At 40.8% G+C, this 17034-nt stretch overlaps 1 protein-coding gene across 2 annotated transcripts; it reads right to left on the reverse strand.

Moving 5' to 3' along the window:
• Positions 1 to 122: 122 nt before the first annotated feature.
• Positions 123 to 12838, reverse strand: SDCBP (syndecan binding protein; the record flags this gene model as incomplete). Of its 2 annotated transcripts, none has more annotated exons than XM_081917601.1 (9): positions 123 to 788; positions 1301 to 1392; positions 2268 to 2439; positions 3552 to 3727; positions 4607 to 4765; positions 5421 to 5530; positions 6481 to 6559; positions 7431 to 7496; positions 12683 to 12838. In XM_081917601.1, 9 exons carry the CDS (start codon positions 12836 to 12838, stop codon positions 734 to 736), a joined length of 1065 nt encoding a protein of 354 aa, XP_081773727.1. In that variant the 3' UTR covers positions 123 to 733. The 2 variants fall into 2 exon arrangements, with proteins under 2 accessions (XP_081773727.1, XP_081773728.1); XM_081917602.1 differs by lacking the exon at positions 12683 to 12838 and adding an exon at positions 11980 to 12062.
• Between the last annotated feature and the right edge of the window lie 4196 nt (positions 12839 to 17034).

Here is a 17034-nt window from a genome sequence, read left to right on the forward strand (position 1 = left end):
TAGGATCCACACCTCAACATGACAGCTCACCCCCCCCCCTTTCCACTACTAATTAAGTTATTGGCTTTTGGGGGGAGGAGAAATTTAGGGACCGTCATCAGTATAGTTAGAAAATGAAAACCTTGTTTTTCAGACTTTATTTCTGTTTAACATGGTTAAGGCAACATAATTTAAGCACATCAGAACAACTTGTAAAAGAGCAGCAGTAAGACAAAACCTAAATGCTCACCTGTGCTATTTAAAATGTCTATGGAATGATACGTTATGCTCAGTTTAACTGGCATGCTTTGTAAACATGGTTACTAAAATCAGCAGTTAACAAGCACTACAAGTCATAAATGTAAATATCCTTCCTAGCAGAAGGTAGTAGAAAAACTAATTCGTCTGAAAAAGTACAAAGGGCAGCAATGTGCTTGGATCACAGATAGCAAAAGACACAAGATACATTAGTTTTCATTCCAATGGCTTATATAAAGTGTTGAATTAAACAATATAACCCTATGAAAAAGAGTTATACTGGTTTTTGTGAGACAAGTATAAGGCTACAAAATTCATAGTTTGAGCAAGGTAATATGTTGGATTGTGACATTCCCAGCCATAATAATGTAAATACTCAAGGCAGTATATCTGCTTTGGGCTTAAAGAAAGGCTCATGTGCAGAACGTAAAAGTTGCAGACTAAGTAGCCCATGTTTAGTGAAGTTCTCATTACAGATGCACCCAAAAACAGATTTCTAGACTTCAGGGATGGTGTGATCCATCAGGTTTTTCATAATGCTTGAAGCCATCCTGAAAATAATAATGAATCTTTAACAATGTATAAAAAGCAGATTAATTCCAAAGCTGCAAAAATATCGCAGCAAGGAGTGCAACACTGGACTCATTTGTTACAAGGCACAAGACCATATGCTGTAAACTCAAAAGCTGAAGGCAAGCTTACTGCAGTAGCTTCTCAACCCATTTCCTGGCAGCAAAAGAAAAAACTAAGTTCTACATTCCTTCACTCCTAAAATTAGTTTTAGTGCCAATAACACTTTAAAATCAATAGTGGTATGAAGCATTTATAAGCTTCATTCTAAGCTGAAATTTGCCTTTTCGTTTTGAAATTTCAGGAAGCAGCTTGAAAGGATAGTTAAAGATTTTCAGACTCTCTGCCACTGTTAGCCACATTTGTATAAGAGTTTAACACCACATGCATATTACATTTATTGATATTTATTCTGAAGATCCTACAATCAAAGCATGCCTATTCTTTTAAGAGATTGTTAGTCTATTTAAATGGAGAAGTATTTTACACGTACCTCTTGATTATGTGTTCAAAAATTTGAGAAGGCATGATAGTGATGGTCACCACGTTTCCAGCTGATGTTAGTATGTCTGCAATTTGGGCATCCTATGAAGCAAGATAGAAAGTCATGAATTCTGACTTGAAACTTGGCACTTACGGATGTTATCGTGGATGTAGCTTCCACAATAGTTTTAATTGTTATTAGCTGTCTTAAGCACTACTGGGGTGATAAATTATATACACATATACACATGTACAGCTGGACTGGGGAATGTGTGACTCCCTTGATGTTGCTAAACTACAACTCCCAATACCCCTGACCACTAGCTGTACCATCTGGGGCTGATGGGAGTCCTACATCATCTGGAGGGCCACAGGTTCCCCATTCCCTGAGGTAGTAGATAGTGTAAATAGCCCCTTTCATAAAATGCTGGAGTATATTCTGGAATGTAGCTTGCTAAATTAAAAGTCTAAGCTCTCACTTAATCACCTATAGCAAACCCACAGCGTATCCCACTGCTGCCATCATTGCCTTCATACTACATGCTACTAGTTCTTCCAAGCAGCAGAACAACTAGTAAGACAAAAGTTATGTGTTAATGTCATTAATAGGGAAGTGAATGTACAATTCTGTTTAATTTCCTTTCACTAGCCTGAGGAACCAGCAACCTTTTTGAAAGAAGAGAGCCTGATCTATGCAGGTCTAGCAGCAAGAATACTTTGTAGGGCAAAAGGATCAGGATGTTTTAGCTGCTGTTGAATCTCTCTTCCCCAGAGAACCATGGAAGGTGGTTGAAGGTGCAATGACCCCTGACACACACTCCCAGGGACCACAGGATTGCAGGTCCTGTTTTCTATCAATCAAATAAATTTATATGGACAAGCTTTTGCATGTGTCTTCTGCCCATTTAGAACAATATCGCTTCCACTTTTCAAAATGCATTACTTGCTGAGTGTGTGTTATCTTGCATGTTACTCACCTTCAGGCCAATTACATTCTGACCATTTATTTCACAGATGTTGTGTTCTGTCAGAAGTCCATTTCTAGCAGCAGAACTGTCCTTTGCTATTGAAGTTATCTTTCCATTTTTGAATATAAAGCCAACGTGCCCAGTACTATCCTTGTGCATGGTAATAGTTCGCTCAAAAGGCCTGTAAGAAAAACATTCACGGTTTATTGTTTGGAGTATTTACTTAATGTCCTAAATCACTAACCTGTATCCAAAGGTATTAGGCTGTGTACACTTCCCAATTTTACTATTCTATGATTCTATGACACGGCAGTTTAAAATAGATTCAATACATCCCACGTGTACATGCCTTTTGTGTCATCCATGTGACACTGTCATTATCCAAGCAACAATCCAACCTGGATTCTCCCAATCTGTAGTTAATATACACAGCGGTAACTTGGTTCTTGAATGGCTTAGTTCTCGAACAAATCGGCTCCCAAACGCTGCAAACAGGGAAGTTAGTGTTCCGGTTTGCGAACATTTTTCAGAAGCTGAACATCCGACGCGGCTTCCGCTTGAGCACAGGAATCGGAAGTTGCGCCTGGTTTGCAAACGGTTACAGGAGTTGAATGGACTCCTGGAATGGATTAAGTTCGAGAACCAAGGTACCACTGTAATCCAATGTATAATCCAGACATACTGAAGCACATTGGGCAGTTGGGCTTTTACGTATGTGGTGTGTGTGTGATGTTCTGCTGGGTACTATCTATTGCCACACATCCTACTTCTGTTAGCAAGGCACTACTTGGTAGGCTGCTGGCAGAGCCAGGCATGACCCATTTTTTTTTTTTAAAAAATAGTTTTATCAGGTGTTTTGTGCATGTCTGGTATTTTAGAAATAAAATTGGCCGAATTCACAGGGAACCAAATATCTGAACACATGCCCACAATGGACCTGAGTTTTTTGGAACTCAGGGAGGGTGGGTAAATATTAATTTCAGGGAGGAGACAACACATAGTGCAAATCTCATCAAGCACCAGAGACTTGTGTGGACTGGAAAGCACTTGGGCAGATGAACGTGCACATGGAAAAATCAGATCTGTACATGAAAAAATCAGATATGTGTGACCTATGGGCATATTAACACACCTTTGTGTGCACAACCTTAGGCCCTGACCTTAAGCTAGTCACACTAGGAAACTGAGGTTTTTTGGGGGGGGACCCAACGCATTCAACTTCTAGGCACTCCTTAACAACTATGAAACTCCAAAGTTGTCTAAGAAGGTGTGTAACATTTCTGGACGGTTTACCTGTCACGGATGATCATTGAAATTCTCTCTCCAGGTGCTTGCTTCAGAATTTTGTGGGCTTTATCAGAGCTCCAACCTGCACAGTTTTCACTGTTAATTTGCAGAACCTGGTCCCCAAACCGCAGGCCAACAAGTGATGATGGAGAGTTGGCCTGAACCAACTGGACAAAAATACCCTAAACACAAAGATATGTCCACATATGAAAGTAAATTAACATCCAGTATCTTTCCAATGCATTTAGAGAAAACATGCAAGAGCAACACAGTAAAAAACAGAACACATGCATCACATACACATTCGGCAACAGCTACCATTAAAAAGGGAGTGGGTGGGTAGTTGTGGTTTAAATTAACATGCACATACATTTCATTTTATTCTAGAAATATAATTAATTAATAAACAAGGTATCCAGCCAATATTAGACTCTCTTAAGAAAGTTGAGTAAGCTGCAAAGTTGATTATCTGTGGAAGGGCTCCATTCAAGAATGCCAATGATTTTCGGCATGCTTGCTGAGGCTGATGGGAGTTGAAGTTCAGCAACATGTTGACAGCCACATGTGAATAGCTTTCCACACCATACTTTCAGCAGAGCATTATGAGTGTATTAGATTAGGAATCATTCATCTGGCAAGCTGAAATCTTATGTAGATGGTATCTGTGCATGGCTTCAGTTGATGGGGCTCATTAGGTGAATCTTACCCTGTATGTTTTGCTTAAAATCTGTTTTCCTACATGCTCATGCTGAGAAATGATCCAAATTGATGAATATCCACATTATTTTGATTATTTTAAATGCTTTGATGTTTTTAAATGCAAAGTGTTTTATTATATTTTTACTTGCACATCTGTACAATATTTTATATGATTAACAGTTTTAACATGACCAAATAGAGAAATAAAAAGAAACAGAACATTTAGTGAAACATGCAGATTCAGCCATAAAATTAACATCTAGATTCGCAATTATATAGCAACTTGACTGTGTTCAGTTCTAGACAGCTGAAATTAATGGGTCACTTTTTTATTTTTTAAAAATCAGATTTATCATACATACATTGTCCACTGATTTAAGACGAAGTCCAATTTTTCCATCCTGATCTTTACACAGTATTACTTCACGGATTCCTTGCTTAATTTCCGCTCTGCGAACTCCAACATCATTTCCAGTTACTGGAGCCACCATGTAATTCACTGCAGAAGGGCTTGCAACAAGCTGAGAATTAGAAGACCTTAAAATAAGTAGACCTTACAAACTGGCAGAATAAAGTCTCATTTATACACCTTTTCTTTAAATGGGACAAACCCATGAGTGACTTCAGGACAACAATTTTGTGCTTTATAAAAGTTGTATTATTTTAGAATCCTTAGGATCACAGGTATTGATGGGAGCAGAAGCCAACAAACTGGGTTCCCAAGGCAGACTCATTTGATGCACACCAACCTGCAGATTGGGGGTTTATTTCCAAGTTGTTGGATTCCTTCAGCCCTGAAGCAAATTGGGAAATAATTCACTGCAACTAAAAGCAAACAAAATATCTCCCACTTCCCTCAAAGCTCTGGGTGATTACTCAGTCAGTTTGGTCTAGTTTCTCAGAAAAGCTGGGTAAATCTGGTGTGTGTGTGTTTTGTTTTGTTTTGTTTTTTTAAATGTTGTAACTGTGCTTCTTGGAGGGTTTGAAGCCCCCTGCTATGACTTATTAAGGGCACAATCTGACCGAGGACTTGAATCACCCCAATTTGTATCATCATTTGGGGTACAGAGAGGATGCACACCCCTAATATTTCAGCTCTTGCTTTTATAATGTTCTTTTCTTTTAGCAAAACACAAGGAAACCTAAACCAATCCTACTTAGATGGTTGATACTTACCCCCTGAGAATTTACAGCAGGCACCATTGCCATGTTTCTTTGTATCTCTTCTTCATTTAGGCTTAGACCCATATACTGGGCAAGTTCAGGATACAGTTTGGGATACAAGTCTATAGAAAGTAAACAAAAAAAATGTTAAACTATTACTATTATTTAGAGCCTGTTGAGATGATACTTGTTCTTAATTTCACAGGTAAGAAGACAAGTATCTGACTGAAGCAATCCTATCCTCCCTTACAACATGCTGACAGTTACCACTGCACTTGGAGCTACTGGATTTACATACTGAAAGCTTATCAGGATCACTGACTAGCAACTCTCAGATTAGAAAATCCACATAAGGATTTTACAAGGTAGCCCGAGGACTGCCTTTAAAGAAAAAAAAATTTTTTTCCAAAAAAGTTAATAGCTGCTTCAAGCGGCCACAAAGCACAGCTGATGCCAGGTATGTTGAAAATAGGGTTTCATATGCCACTGGGAGCAGTGACATACCTTCCCTTCCAGGAACAACATATGCAAAAAAAAAAAAAAAGCCTACCCTGTCATCACATCCCAATGCTCCCGGGGGCAATTGAGGCTCCCATTGTGAATATGTGCAGCAGCAGCTAGACTTTCTAGCCACTTGGAAAGGGTATTATAGGTAAGAAGAAGACAACATTCATTAAAAGGCAGCTCCCAGGCTGCTTCATAAATACTTTTAAAGAATATTGTGCAGGGTTCCCCCCCTCAAAAAAGAATAATTTCACACATTTAATGCAGGAGGAGGATGGAACAGAAATCCTTATGAACACATGCAAAAGTAATTCAAACAGATTTAGACTGACAAGCACCCTACAAGTACCCAACTCCATTTAATTCTCTTTAAAGCAATTAACTTTATACAGCCTATCCTTATCATTTCCAGAGATCAATAAAAACCTCTCACTTCAAACCAGTGAAATAAATAGTTTAGCTAGAACTTGTGTTATGTCTATTGACTTTTGTTAAGGTTGTATTTTTTTGGTGCAATACATATTTAGCTTCTGCTACCTCATATTTTCTTAGCACTAAAGTAACTTACTTCCATGTTGAAGGGCGGGTGCTGAGGCTTCAGATAAAATTGCTGGATTGGCTGGGTTTGAAGCAAAAGATGTCTGTGCCTGCACAGGAAGATAAAGTAAAAAAAAACTTTTTAAAGTTTAGAAACAGACATAGTTCTATAATACAAGAGGCATGTGGGTTGCATAGCCAAAAACTTTTAATTATGCCTTTAGGTTACATAAATATATATTTAGTTACAAACCAATATGTTCCAGTTGTTAAAAGTAACAAGTTACATTACGTTTGCTTGCTCACAAAAATATGTGGATTTCAAAATGGGGAACTTATTTTCAAAACAATTTTCTAACCTGTTTAGGAGTAACTTTGTTTGAGGATTGGGACTTAATAATGCTGAGGAAACACACGCCTTATTCTATAATAGCTACTTTTATCAAAACACATATTGAATGTGTACTACAAATACTTTTATTCTTTATCCTTTGCTTTACTTTTGAGTTTCCTTAATACAAATTTGGGAATTTATCTGATAAATAAAAACAGATCAGGCTCTAAAGAACTATACTAAAGAATTAGTTCCATACACCTAAGAGGCTTTGGATTTGTGACCCATTGTGCATGGTAAAGTTACTTTTCAAACAGAGTGAATTTCAAGGCAATTTGTGACAGTGTTTGGAACCGCAGCAAAAATAATTCAAGTATTACATCACAAAGGTTCACAGGGTGCCTGCGTATCCATCCACACACACATACTTGGAGAGGCCTAAACTGTCAGAGCACACACTTAGCATAATTATTATAACAGCAGAAACTATGCACATAATTAAAAGATAATCTTTATACAAGAATATATTTTTATGTGCTGGTCTAGAATATACAGAAAGATGTTTTTCAGAAATAGAATTTTCAAATGGTTACTGTTTTGACCTTCAGCAAACATTGGTTTCCCCCATAAAATATATTTTGACATACCTGAATTACTTTGTCCACCTTCAGATCCTCCAGGGAAGGATACAGCGACATTTTCACAGAATTAGCCTGAAAGAAATAAAACAAAAAGTCTTAAAATGAACAAGGAAGTAGCACTTATATGCAAGTTGGGTACAGAATTGCCTAGCATAGCTTTTTGTTTTTAATCCCTCAGAAATTTTTACTTGATGCTGAAAAAACTAACTTTTTTCAAGTCATATCTGTGCACCATGCAAATAACAGCACAATTCCATGCAAACTTACTCAAAAGCAAGTTCAGCAATATACAAGTCTTACTACCAGGTAAACATCAATATGACTGCACTGTTACATATGCTTTACAGCACAAGGAACTTGCATGGCACACAAGACAGTCTTGACGGACACGGGAAAGAATAGCCTTTCCATTCCTTGCAATACCCCCTTATGCTGTCTCTATGCATACCAATTATACTTTCACACTGACAGAAGTACAGTGGTACCTCTGGTTGCGAACGGATCCATTCCGGAGGCCCGTTCGCAACCTGAAAGGAATGCAACCCGCGTCTGTGCGTGCGCATGTCGCGATTCGCCGCTTCTGCGTGTGACGTCATTTTGCGCGTCTCCGTATGCGGTGAAACCCAGAAGTAACCCTTTCCGGTACTTCCAGATCGTCACGGGACACAACCTGAAAACGCTCAACCTGAAGCAATCGTAACATGAGGTGTGACTTTATGGAGAAAGTAAGGCTCTCTTGTATCCATTGAGATTCCTTCACATGCATGTTTTGCACCTGCACTTGAGTAAATTGAGCCTAGGTTTTTTAAATATATAGTTGGTTATCCTATCCTAGAATGAATATCACACTAGAAACATGCACTTTCCATTACAATATCTAATGCAAATATGCAGCTCTTCAGCAGTCCAACAGAAATCAGATGTTTTGAGAGCTAGTCACCATTTGTAGGCACAAATGTATCTTGCAGAAATCTTATCAGTTGTAATTGATGAAAGAGTACTGAAAGAGCATTGGGGAGGCTGAAATTTGTTTTAAAACACTATTTTACAGTTCAGATTGTTATCTTTTCCCATCTACCCCACTAGAAGGGAATATCTGATTTGATTGCATACTGGAATCCTCACTTTCTGAATAGTAGCCAAGGTTGTCATTTTGAGCTACAAATGAATCCATCTTTTTACTGGGTTAATTTTACAGATTCCCTCCTCTCCATCTTTTCATCCAATACAAACTGACTGCACTGGGAGTCAAAGGGACAGTATACAGTGGTGCCTTGGGATGTGAACGGGATCTGTTCCAGAGCCCCGATCACATCCTGAATACAACGTAAGACACGTCTGCGCGGCTCGCGTTTTGCCGCTTCCGCGCATGACGTCGTTTTGAGTGTCTGCGCATGCGGCGAAACCAGGAAGTAACGCGCTCCGTTACTTCCGGGTTGCCGCGGAGCACAACACGAACGCGCTCAATCCGAAACACGTTCAACCCAAGGTATGACTATAATAGATGTGAACTAATAATTCCAAAACCTTTGATCCAACTCTACAATTCTATTATTCTATTATTCTCTCTTTCTACTTTTCTACTCTTTCCTGGATAAGTTTTACAACCATTTATTAGGAAGTATTATTCCTCCCCTTTCCCTATTAGGTTGGAGCAAAAAGAGAGTTGCCCTCAACATGCCCCAGGATATGGACAAATATTGGCTTGGTTTACTTGGTTCAATTAACCTTACTAACAACTTATGTTTGAAAAGAGAAACAAAAAATTCACACTAAAAGCCAAGCTTCCAAAATATTTCAGGATTTGCATGTAACCTAGGAGATAATTAGCCAGTAGCTAAATGCTTGGATTATGTGCGTGCTCACCCTGCCCGCCCCCGCAAGAGACCTTGGAAGTTGTTTAAAAACACAATATTAGAAGCTGCAAATCAGGAAATGTACCACAAGGACCAAGAGGATGCCAGCATGCTTAGAGACAAGAAGGCTTCCTTCAAAAATTTAAGTATCGTCTAAATTAAGAGAACAAAAAGGAACACAAACTTTGACCAAAAAAGTGAAAGCAGACAAAAGGTTCTTAAAATATATTAGTAGCAGGAGAGTCTAGGGAGGTGGTGTGCTACAGAAGGATAGTAAGATTGCAGAGAAGCTGAATGATCTCTCTGCATCTGTTTTCACAATGCAAGATATATGACAGATCCCAGTGCCTGAACTAACTTTTACTAAAGGCAAGTCTGAGGAACTGAGGCAGATAATGGTGACGAGAGATGAAGTTCTCGCCCTTACTGGCACAATAAAAAGTGACAAATTGCTGGGTCTGGATGGCATCCAACCAAGAGTTCTCAAATAACTCAACTGTGAAATTGCTGATCTTCTAACAAATGTATGCAATTTATTCCTCAGATCAGCCTCCATTCCTGAGGACTGTAGTCAATGTAACACTTTTTAAAAAACAGATTGGGCAGGGAGAGAGGATCCTTCCTAGAAATTAAAAGCTAGTTAGCTTAACATCTGTCCCCCCTCCAAAACTGGTGTAAAATACTGCTAAAGATAAAATAGCCAAGCATGCAGAAGAACAAACCTGAAACAAAGCCAGCATGGCTTCTGCAAGGGTGAGTCCTATCTAACAAATAACAATTCTTTGAGAGCGTCAACAAGCATGTAGATAGAGGTGATCTGGTTGATGTTGTGTACTTGTACTTTCAAAAAGCTTTTGACAAGTTACCTCACCAAATATTCCTGGGTAACCTTAACAGTTGTTTAATAAAAGGAGAGGTCATCTTGTGGATCAATAATTGGTTAAGTAGCAGGAACCAGAAAGTAGGAATAAATGAAGAATTCTCCAAATGGAGAATGTAGAAAGTGGGAGTCCTTCAAGGGTCAGTATTGGGACATATGCTTTTAAACTTATTCATAAACAATCTAGAGTAAGGAGTGAGCAACACAGTGGCCAAGTTTGCTGATAATGCTGAATTGTTCAGGGTTGTTAAAAGAAAAAGACATTGTGAAGATCTCAAAAGATAATCTCTCCAAACTGAATGAATGGACAGTAAAATAGCAAATTCAATTCAATGTAAACAAGTGTAAAGTGTCAGGGCAAAACCCCTTAAATTTCACATATATGCTCATGGGGTCTGAACTTGCAGCGACTGATTAGGAACAAGACCTTGAGGTCACAGTAGGTAGCCTGATGAAGATGGCAACCTAGTGCGCAGAGGCCATGAAAAAAGCAAATTCCATGCTAGGGATCATTAGGAAAGAAACTGAAATTAAAACTGCCAATATCATGGTGCCATTATACAAATCTATGGTGTGACAACATTTGGAATACTGTGGACAGTTCTGGCCGCCTAACCTCAATCAATTAATCAGTAAAACAGTAGAGTTGGAAAAGGTTCAGAAAAGAGCAACCAAAATGATCAAGGAGGTGGAGTGACTCCCCTATGATAAATGGTTGAAGCATGTGGGACTTTTTAGAGAAAGGTTGAGCAGAAATGACATGACAGAGATGTTTATAAAAAATTATACATGGTATGGAGAAAGTGAATGCAGAAAATGTTTCCTCTTTCTCTCATATCACAAGAGTGCATGCATATTCAGCATAGATAAATTACTTCTTCATGCAACACAGTTAAACTATGGAACTCACTCCCACATGAGACAGTGACGCCCATCAACTTGGATGATTTTAAAAGAAGACTGGAGAAATTCATGGAGAATAAGATTACCAATGGCTACTAGCCATGATAGCCATGCTCTGCCTCCAAAGTCGGAGGCAGTGATGTTTCTGAATATCAGTTGCTACAGGATGGGAGAATGCTCTTGTGCCCAGGTCCTGCTTGCAGGTTTCCCACAGGCATTTGGTTGGCTGCTGTGAGAGGATGCTGGATTTTGCGTATTTTAAAAAAATGACTGAACAAATATAGCCAAAGTGTCAATTTATATCGAGAGAGAAAAAGTGGGGTTATGGGCAGGAGAAAAGTCTGCCAAAATATGAAGTACAATTTCATTCGAAAAGACTGTGTATTTCATCTAAGTATACATTTGGAACAGATGGCACAGATTCTCTAAAGCTGCAATTCTGAACACGCATACTAGAAAGTTAGCCTAACTGAAAACACACTTTCACATATAGGAGTGTGTTAGATAGAATTCAAAAAGAAAACAATCCCCATTCATTTTTCCAGAGGGGTAGTTGTGTTAGCCTGCTGCAGTAAACCCAATAAGGAGTCTCATGGTAATCAAATGTATTATGGCCTAAGCTTTTCATATCTGTGGCTCATGAAAGCTTATGCCACAATAAATCTGTTAAGTTTTCAAAATGTCTCAAGACTTTGTTTTGCTGTCGTCGTTGTCGTATCTGTGTGGGGTACACACACGCAAATGATGAACAAGGTAGGTATTAAATACTGTAACGCAAAATAAAGGTTCGATGGATCCCTGTAGGGTTTGCTGTGAATATCAAAACAGATCCCGACTTTCAGAGGATGTAAATCACATGAGTGGAAAGAGCGCTGCGCCACTCACAGAAATAGGACTACATACTTCCTTCTCCCACCTTTAAAGTAAACAGTCTACGTAACGAAACCGAATGGACCCGAGTCTTGCTTCCTCCGCCGACCTCAACTTCGCTCTCTGAGCCAAAAGACAACCCTCCCCGCCCCCGCGCTAAACCCCCTGCCCTTTATTGGCCCGACTCCTCCCCTCCGATCTCACCCTTGTTCCCCGCCCCTCGAGGGAGACGGAGGTCCGCGTGGGCCGCCCACCCCCCTTCCCTCCCACGGCAACGCCGACCGGGAGCCCCGCCAAGTTGCTGCTGCTGCTCCCCCTTCGCCCTCGCGAGACTCAGGAGAAAGGGGCTCGCTTCCGACGAGGCTTCCTGCCCCGCCACCCCCGCCGTTAAGGGGGGGGGGCGCAAAACACCCGCGCAGACACCAGGGGCGTCGCCTCCCGAAGCCCGTTTTCTGAGCCGAGGCGCGCCTCTGAGCATACGGAGAGCGCGCTCCCCAGGGCCCGCCCCGCTCAGCCGGAGCCAGAGGGAGAGAAGGCAGGGGCCTGTTTCCGTCTCAAGCGGGCCTGGCTGACGCCCCCGCGCCGCTTTACCGAGGGAGGGAGACACTTCTGCCCCCTCAGCGCCATTCAGGGCCCCCTCCCCGGCCCAGCCGCCAAGGAAGAACAGAGGGCCCGGCCCAGCCTGCTTCAGGCCTCTCGCCCGCCCGCCCCGCTTCTCCCGCGTCCTCCTTAAAAGACGAGAGGCTCACCGAACGAGTCGAGGGCGACGGTTTCGATTCCCGGACCGTTAAGCGCAAGGCTGGCTGTGAGGCGGAGGCTCTTGCTTCGGGTCCTGGCGTTTCCTCTATGAGGAGGAGGCGGCGCCGGCGAAACACAAGCCAGCTGGCGGAGAGTCCTGCGCGCATGCGCCACCAGCGGCGGGAGGGGGCGGGCTGGTGGTTGTTTTAGGCAGGCTTGTTTGACCAGGCTTGCTCGGCTCAGTGGGGCACCCCCCCCCCCCCAGCACAAGTCAGCTAGCTCGAAGCACGGGGCTCGCTTTGTGTATGTGTGTTAAGACATTTTGGCACAATTGCAGCTCTATCCCCACCATGGAAGAAGGGGTGAGGAATCAGGAACAAAGCAGGAAAGGATGTTGACATTGGGATCTGTCCCCTGTGGATGCCGCTGCCTGAGGCAGTCACCTCAGATTGTCTCATTGGTGCCCTGGAATAAAGATCTACAGCAAGATCTACTGCCCCCTGTGGATCCTGCTACTCGAGGCAGCTGCCTCAACTTGTCTCATGGGTGGGCTGGCCCAATGTGAATGTCTAGCTGCCAACGGAGTGCTGAACTTGGGCTCAGCTCTTTCATACACACTTTAGCTGATGAATGTGCCCCATGTAGAGATGGACTTGCTTTATAGATCATAAAGGTGTACATGGACATAAAGAAAGGGGGGACCTTATAGCAGCATTGGTCTTTGAATCACATTAATATATTTTGAGCAGCATTTATCTTTGTCAAGTTCACTCACTAGAAAAATAGTGTGACTAAGGTTCTGCAGTTTCCCATAAGTTCTGTAAAGCAGTCTCATGACAAGCGGCAAAGTTCCTCAAATTTCATGCGTGTTATGCATCATTCAAATAAGAACTTTCATAACAGCAGCTGATTTCTAAAGGTCATGGATTTCTAGAAGCAGCCCACTGTTGATGTCAGTTCATCTCCACAGTATAGCCGTTTTAGATAATTCTTTTTCACACATGAAACAAAAAATTGATTTCATACTTACAATACTGCATCTCAGTTTACTACCAGGCCAAGTTTACAATTTTGTTATTGACTTTTAATGCCCTAAACCAGTGATTTTCAGTCTGTGTGCCATGGCACCCTGGGGTGCCTTGAATGATGGTCAGGGATGCCATGAGCAACACTGTCCCTCTCTCCTTACCTGCCTCCTCTGACACCCTCTTGCATCTCTGCCTCCCAAAGGCTTGCACAGCTGTTTATTTCATCAGCCCTGGCTGTAAGTTCTACAGGCAAATGGTGCCTCTGAGAGCCACCTCTCTTTGGGGCAACGGAGGAGGGGCATCTCAGAGACCAGGGATGGCAGCAGCTGCTGCCCATAGGAATCCCAAGAAGAGGGGAGAAGAGGCTGAGGGAACACTCCACAAGGCAGGGTGTTTGAAGAGGGTGAGAGGCTGCCAGCTCTGGAGGCAAGGGGTGACATAACTGGGCTCCTGAACCCCACAGGGGTGCCACAGAAAGAAATGTAGTTGGTTAAGGGATCCGTGGATTCATAAAAGGTTGAAAACATCTGCCCTAAACAACTTGGGCGCCTCCCTGATATATCTTTCCATTCATTAAGTGATTTGAATGAGGTCCTCCTGTTGTGTTGCAGATTGCTGATGTTCATATTGAGCAGGATCTTTTCTGAGTTATTGCCCAGCTTGTAGAATCCTCTCCTTTCGGAAAGAAGATAAGCACCAGCTTGCTAAAAAGCATACTTATTGGCCCAAGCATTTGATGGTTGTTGGTTATTGTAGATACTGCTGTCCTCTGGATTTAATGACAGATTTTATTTAATTTGTTCTGTATTATTCATGGAATCAATTTAATGAAAGGTGCTATAGAAGTGTATTCAATAAATAAATAAACCTCCTTCATGATCAAATTATATCACAGTTCTGGGGCACCAGTGTTCTTGTGCAGGAGATAACAGTTGTATTTGATGGGGAAGTGATGATATAAAATTTTGAGCGTCAGGAGAAAATGCTATTTATGTTAATCCATTACTGAATATTGCAGTCAGAATTACATTTTTCTTAGAAGAATCTGGATTTTTCTTACAAAAACTGAACTCTGGGTTGTACTCATTGAAATTGTCCCATCATGCAATGGGGCTTTCTATCCCTTTTCTCTCCCTGTGCATTACCCAATTCTGTTCTTGGGGTTCTCCCAACTCTCCAGAACAGATGTGGAAGAGGGTATACAGAGAGGAGAGGAATTTCCATTGCACAGTCAGACGTCCTTGTGCTGATGGGATGACTTTGCTGGATACTGCACTATTTCATTATGATCAGCCTTCCTGGTGACTCATCCCGAGAACTAGCTTGCCTGCCTTCAGTACTTGAAATTGTATCTCTAAACATCTTTCTTGTCCTTCAGAAACCTCTGACACAGTGCATCTCTGTCACACTAGAAACTGTAGTGTTCATCATCATCATCATCATCCACCTGGAAAAATCAAAACTAGAAACTGAATTGCTAGAATCTAGTACTAAGAATCTATCAAAAATGTATAACTTGCTGTTGAAATGGAATACACAAGATGAAATGGTTAAATCTGCAATGATTAAATAGGTGCAGGATATTGGTCATGACATAATGTTTGCTGACTGGGAAAAGTTATGGACCACCGGGATTAAATTTACGGCATGTAGTGCCTTGAGAGAAAATATTATGAAAATGATTTATAGGTGGTACATGACCCCAGTCAAGCTTGCGAAAATCTATTATTTGCCCGAAAATAAATGCTGGAAGTGTAAAGAAAGGGAAGGAACATTCTTTCACCTTTGGTGGACGTGCCCAAGGATTAAGGCTTTCTGGAAACTGATCTATAATGAACTGAAAAAGGTACTTAGGTACACCTTTCCTAAGAAACCAGAGGCCTTTCTCCTGGGCATAGTTGGCCAATCGGTTGCAAAGAAGGATAGAACCTTTTTCATGTATGCTACAACAGCAGCAAGAATTCTCATAGCAAAGTACTGGAAGACACAAGATCTACCCACCGTGGAAGAATGGCAGATGAAAGTGATGGACTATATGGGCCTGGCAGAGATGACGAGCAGAATCCGAGACCAGGGAAGAGCGACGGCGGAAGAAGATTGGAAAAAATTTAAAGACTATTTAAAGAAATACTCAAGAATTAGTGAATGCTAGATTGATGTTGAATGAGAAAAAAGAGGGGTTAATAGTGATAATGGTTAAGTGAAAGAAATGGAATGTTTTTACAATTAACTTGAAAACAAGGGAGGGATTTGTTAATTAATTAATTAGACACGAGAATGCAGAAAGGGGAGGTATGAGGAAGTCGGGAGAGTAAGGAACAGGAAATTAAGAGTTTGAAACTATACGTGTTGTATGTTCTTTATTGTGTTATTTTTTGTGTTATGGATGGAAAATTCAATAAAAATATATTTAAAAAAACATCATCATCATGATAAAAACCTGAACTACTGTAATCTATTGGGAATGTTTGGTCAGAAAGAATTTGGTATTTACATGCCCTTCAGTTCTATAAGTCTTGTGGAATTCAATTTAATACCTATTTACATATTTTCTTTCATCTTTATTGTGTCCTGTCACCCCTTTTCTTTCCCTCTGATTCTGAAACTAGTTTTCTTTGCTTAAGAAATTTCTGGTGTTTCTATTTCCATTCCCATTATTTAATAATGCATTCTGTTAAATATTTTACATCACTGAGTTTGCAGCTCTTGAGTGAACCACAGACACATTGTAACATTTGTGGTTTGAGTCACATTTGAACTATTCTACCACCACAAAAGTGAATTCAGGACACTTGTAGATGGTTTATTTTTAAAAGTCTGTTCAAGTAAACCCACGGTCTGAGGGAGGCTTGTGTAAATATTTATTCAATGATTTTAGCTACATGCTAAATTTATAGATGTGTTCTATATATAAACAACATGCAAATGAGGTGGGCAACAAAAGCCTCCTGTTTCTTGTGAAAAATAACACAATATAACACATATATATGTCATATATATAATTGCAGGCAAATCTCAATTTGCTAAATCCCAGTTTTTTCAACGAAACTTTTGCGTGTATGATTAGACTTTCAGTCTGAAGTTGGAAACGCTGAAACAAAAAGCATCAAGGACAAATGCAAATAGGATCTATGCCAAACTTGTTTCTTCCCTATCTACCCGCAGGGACAGGGAGAAAACCTGAATATTAGAACTCATGCAAGCAACCCCAAATTCAATCATTGGCATCTCCAGGATCATACAGCCTTTCCCAAGCTGGCATCCTTGAGATGTTGGATTCACATGAGGTCTAGCCAGCATTGTCAATGGTCAGGCATGATGGGAGCTGAAGGGCA

The sequence above is a fragment of the Podarcis melisellensis genome, assembly GCF_964234715.1.
Source record: "Podarcis melisellensis genome assembly, chromosome: 7".
In the NCBI taxonomy this organism is placed as follows: Eukaryota; Metazoa; Chordata; class Lepidosauria; order Squamata; family Lacertidae; genus Podarcis; species Podarcis melisellensis.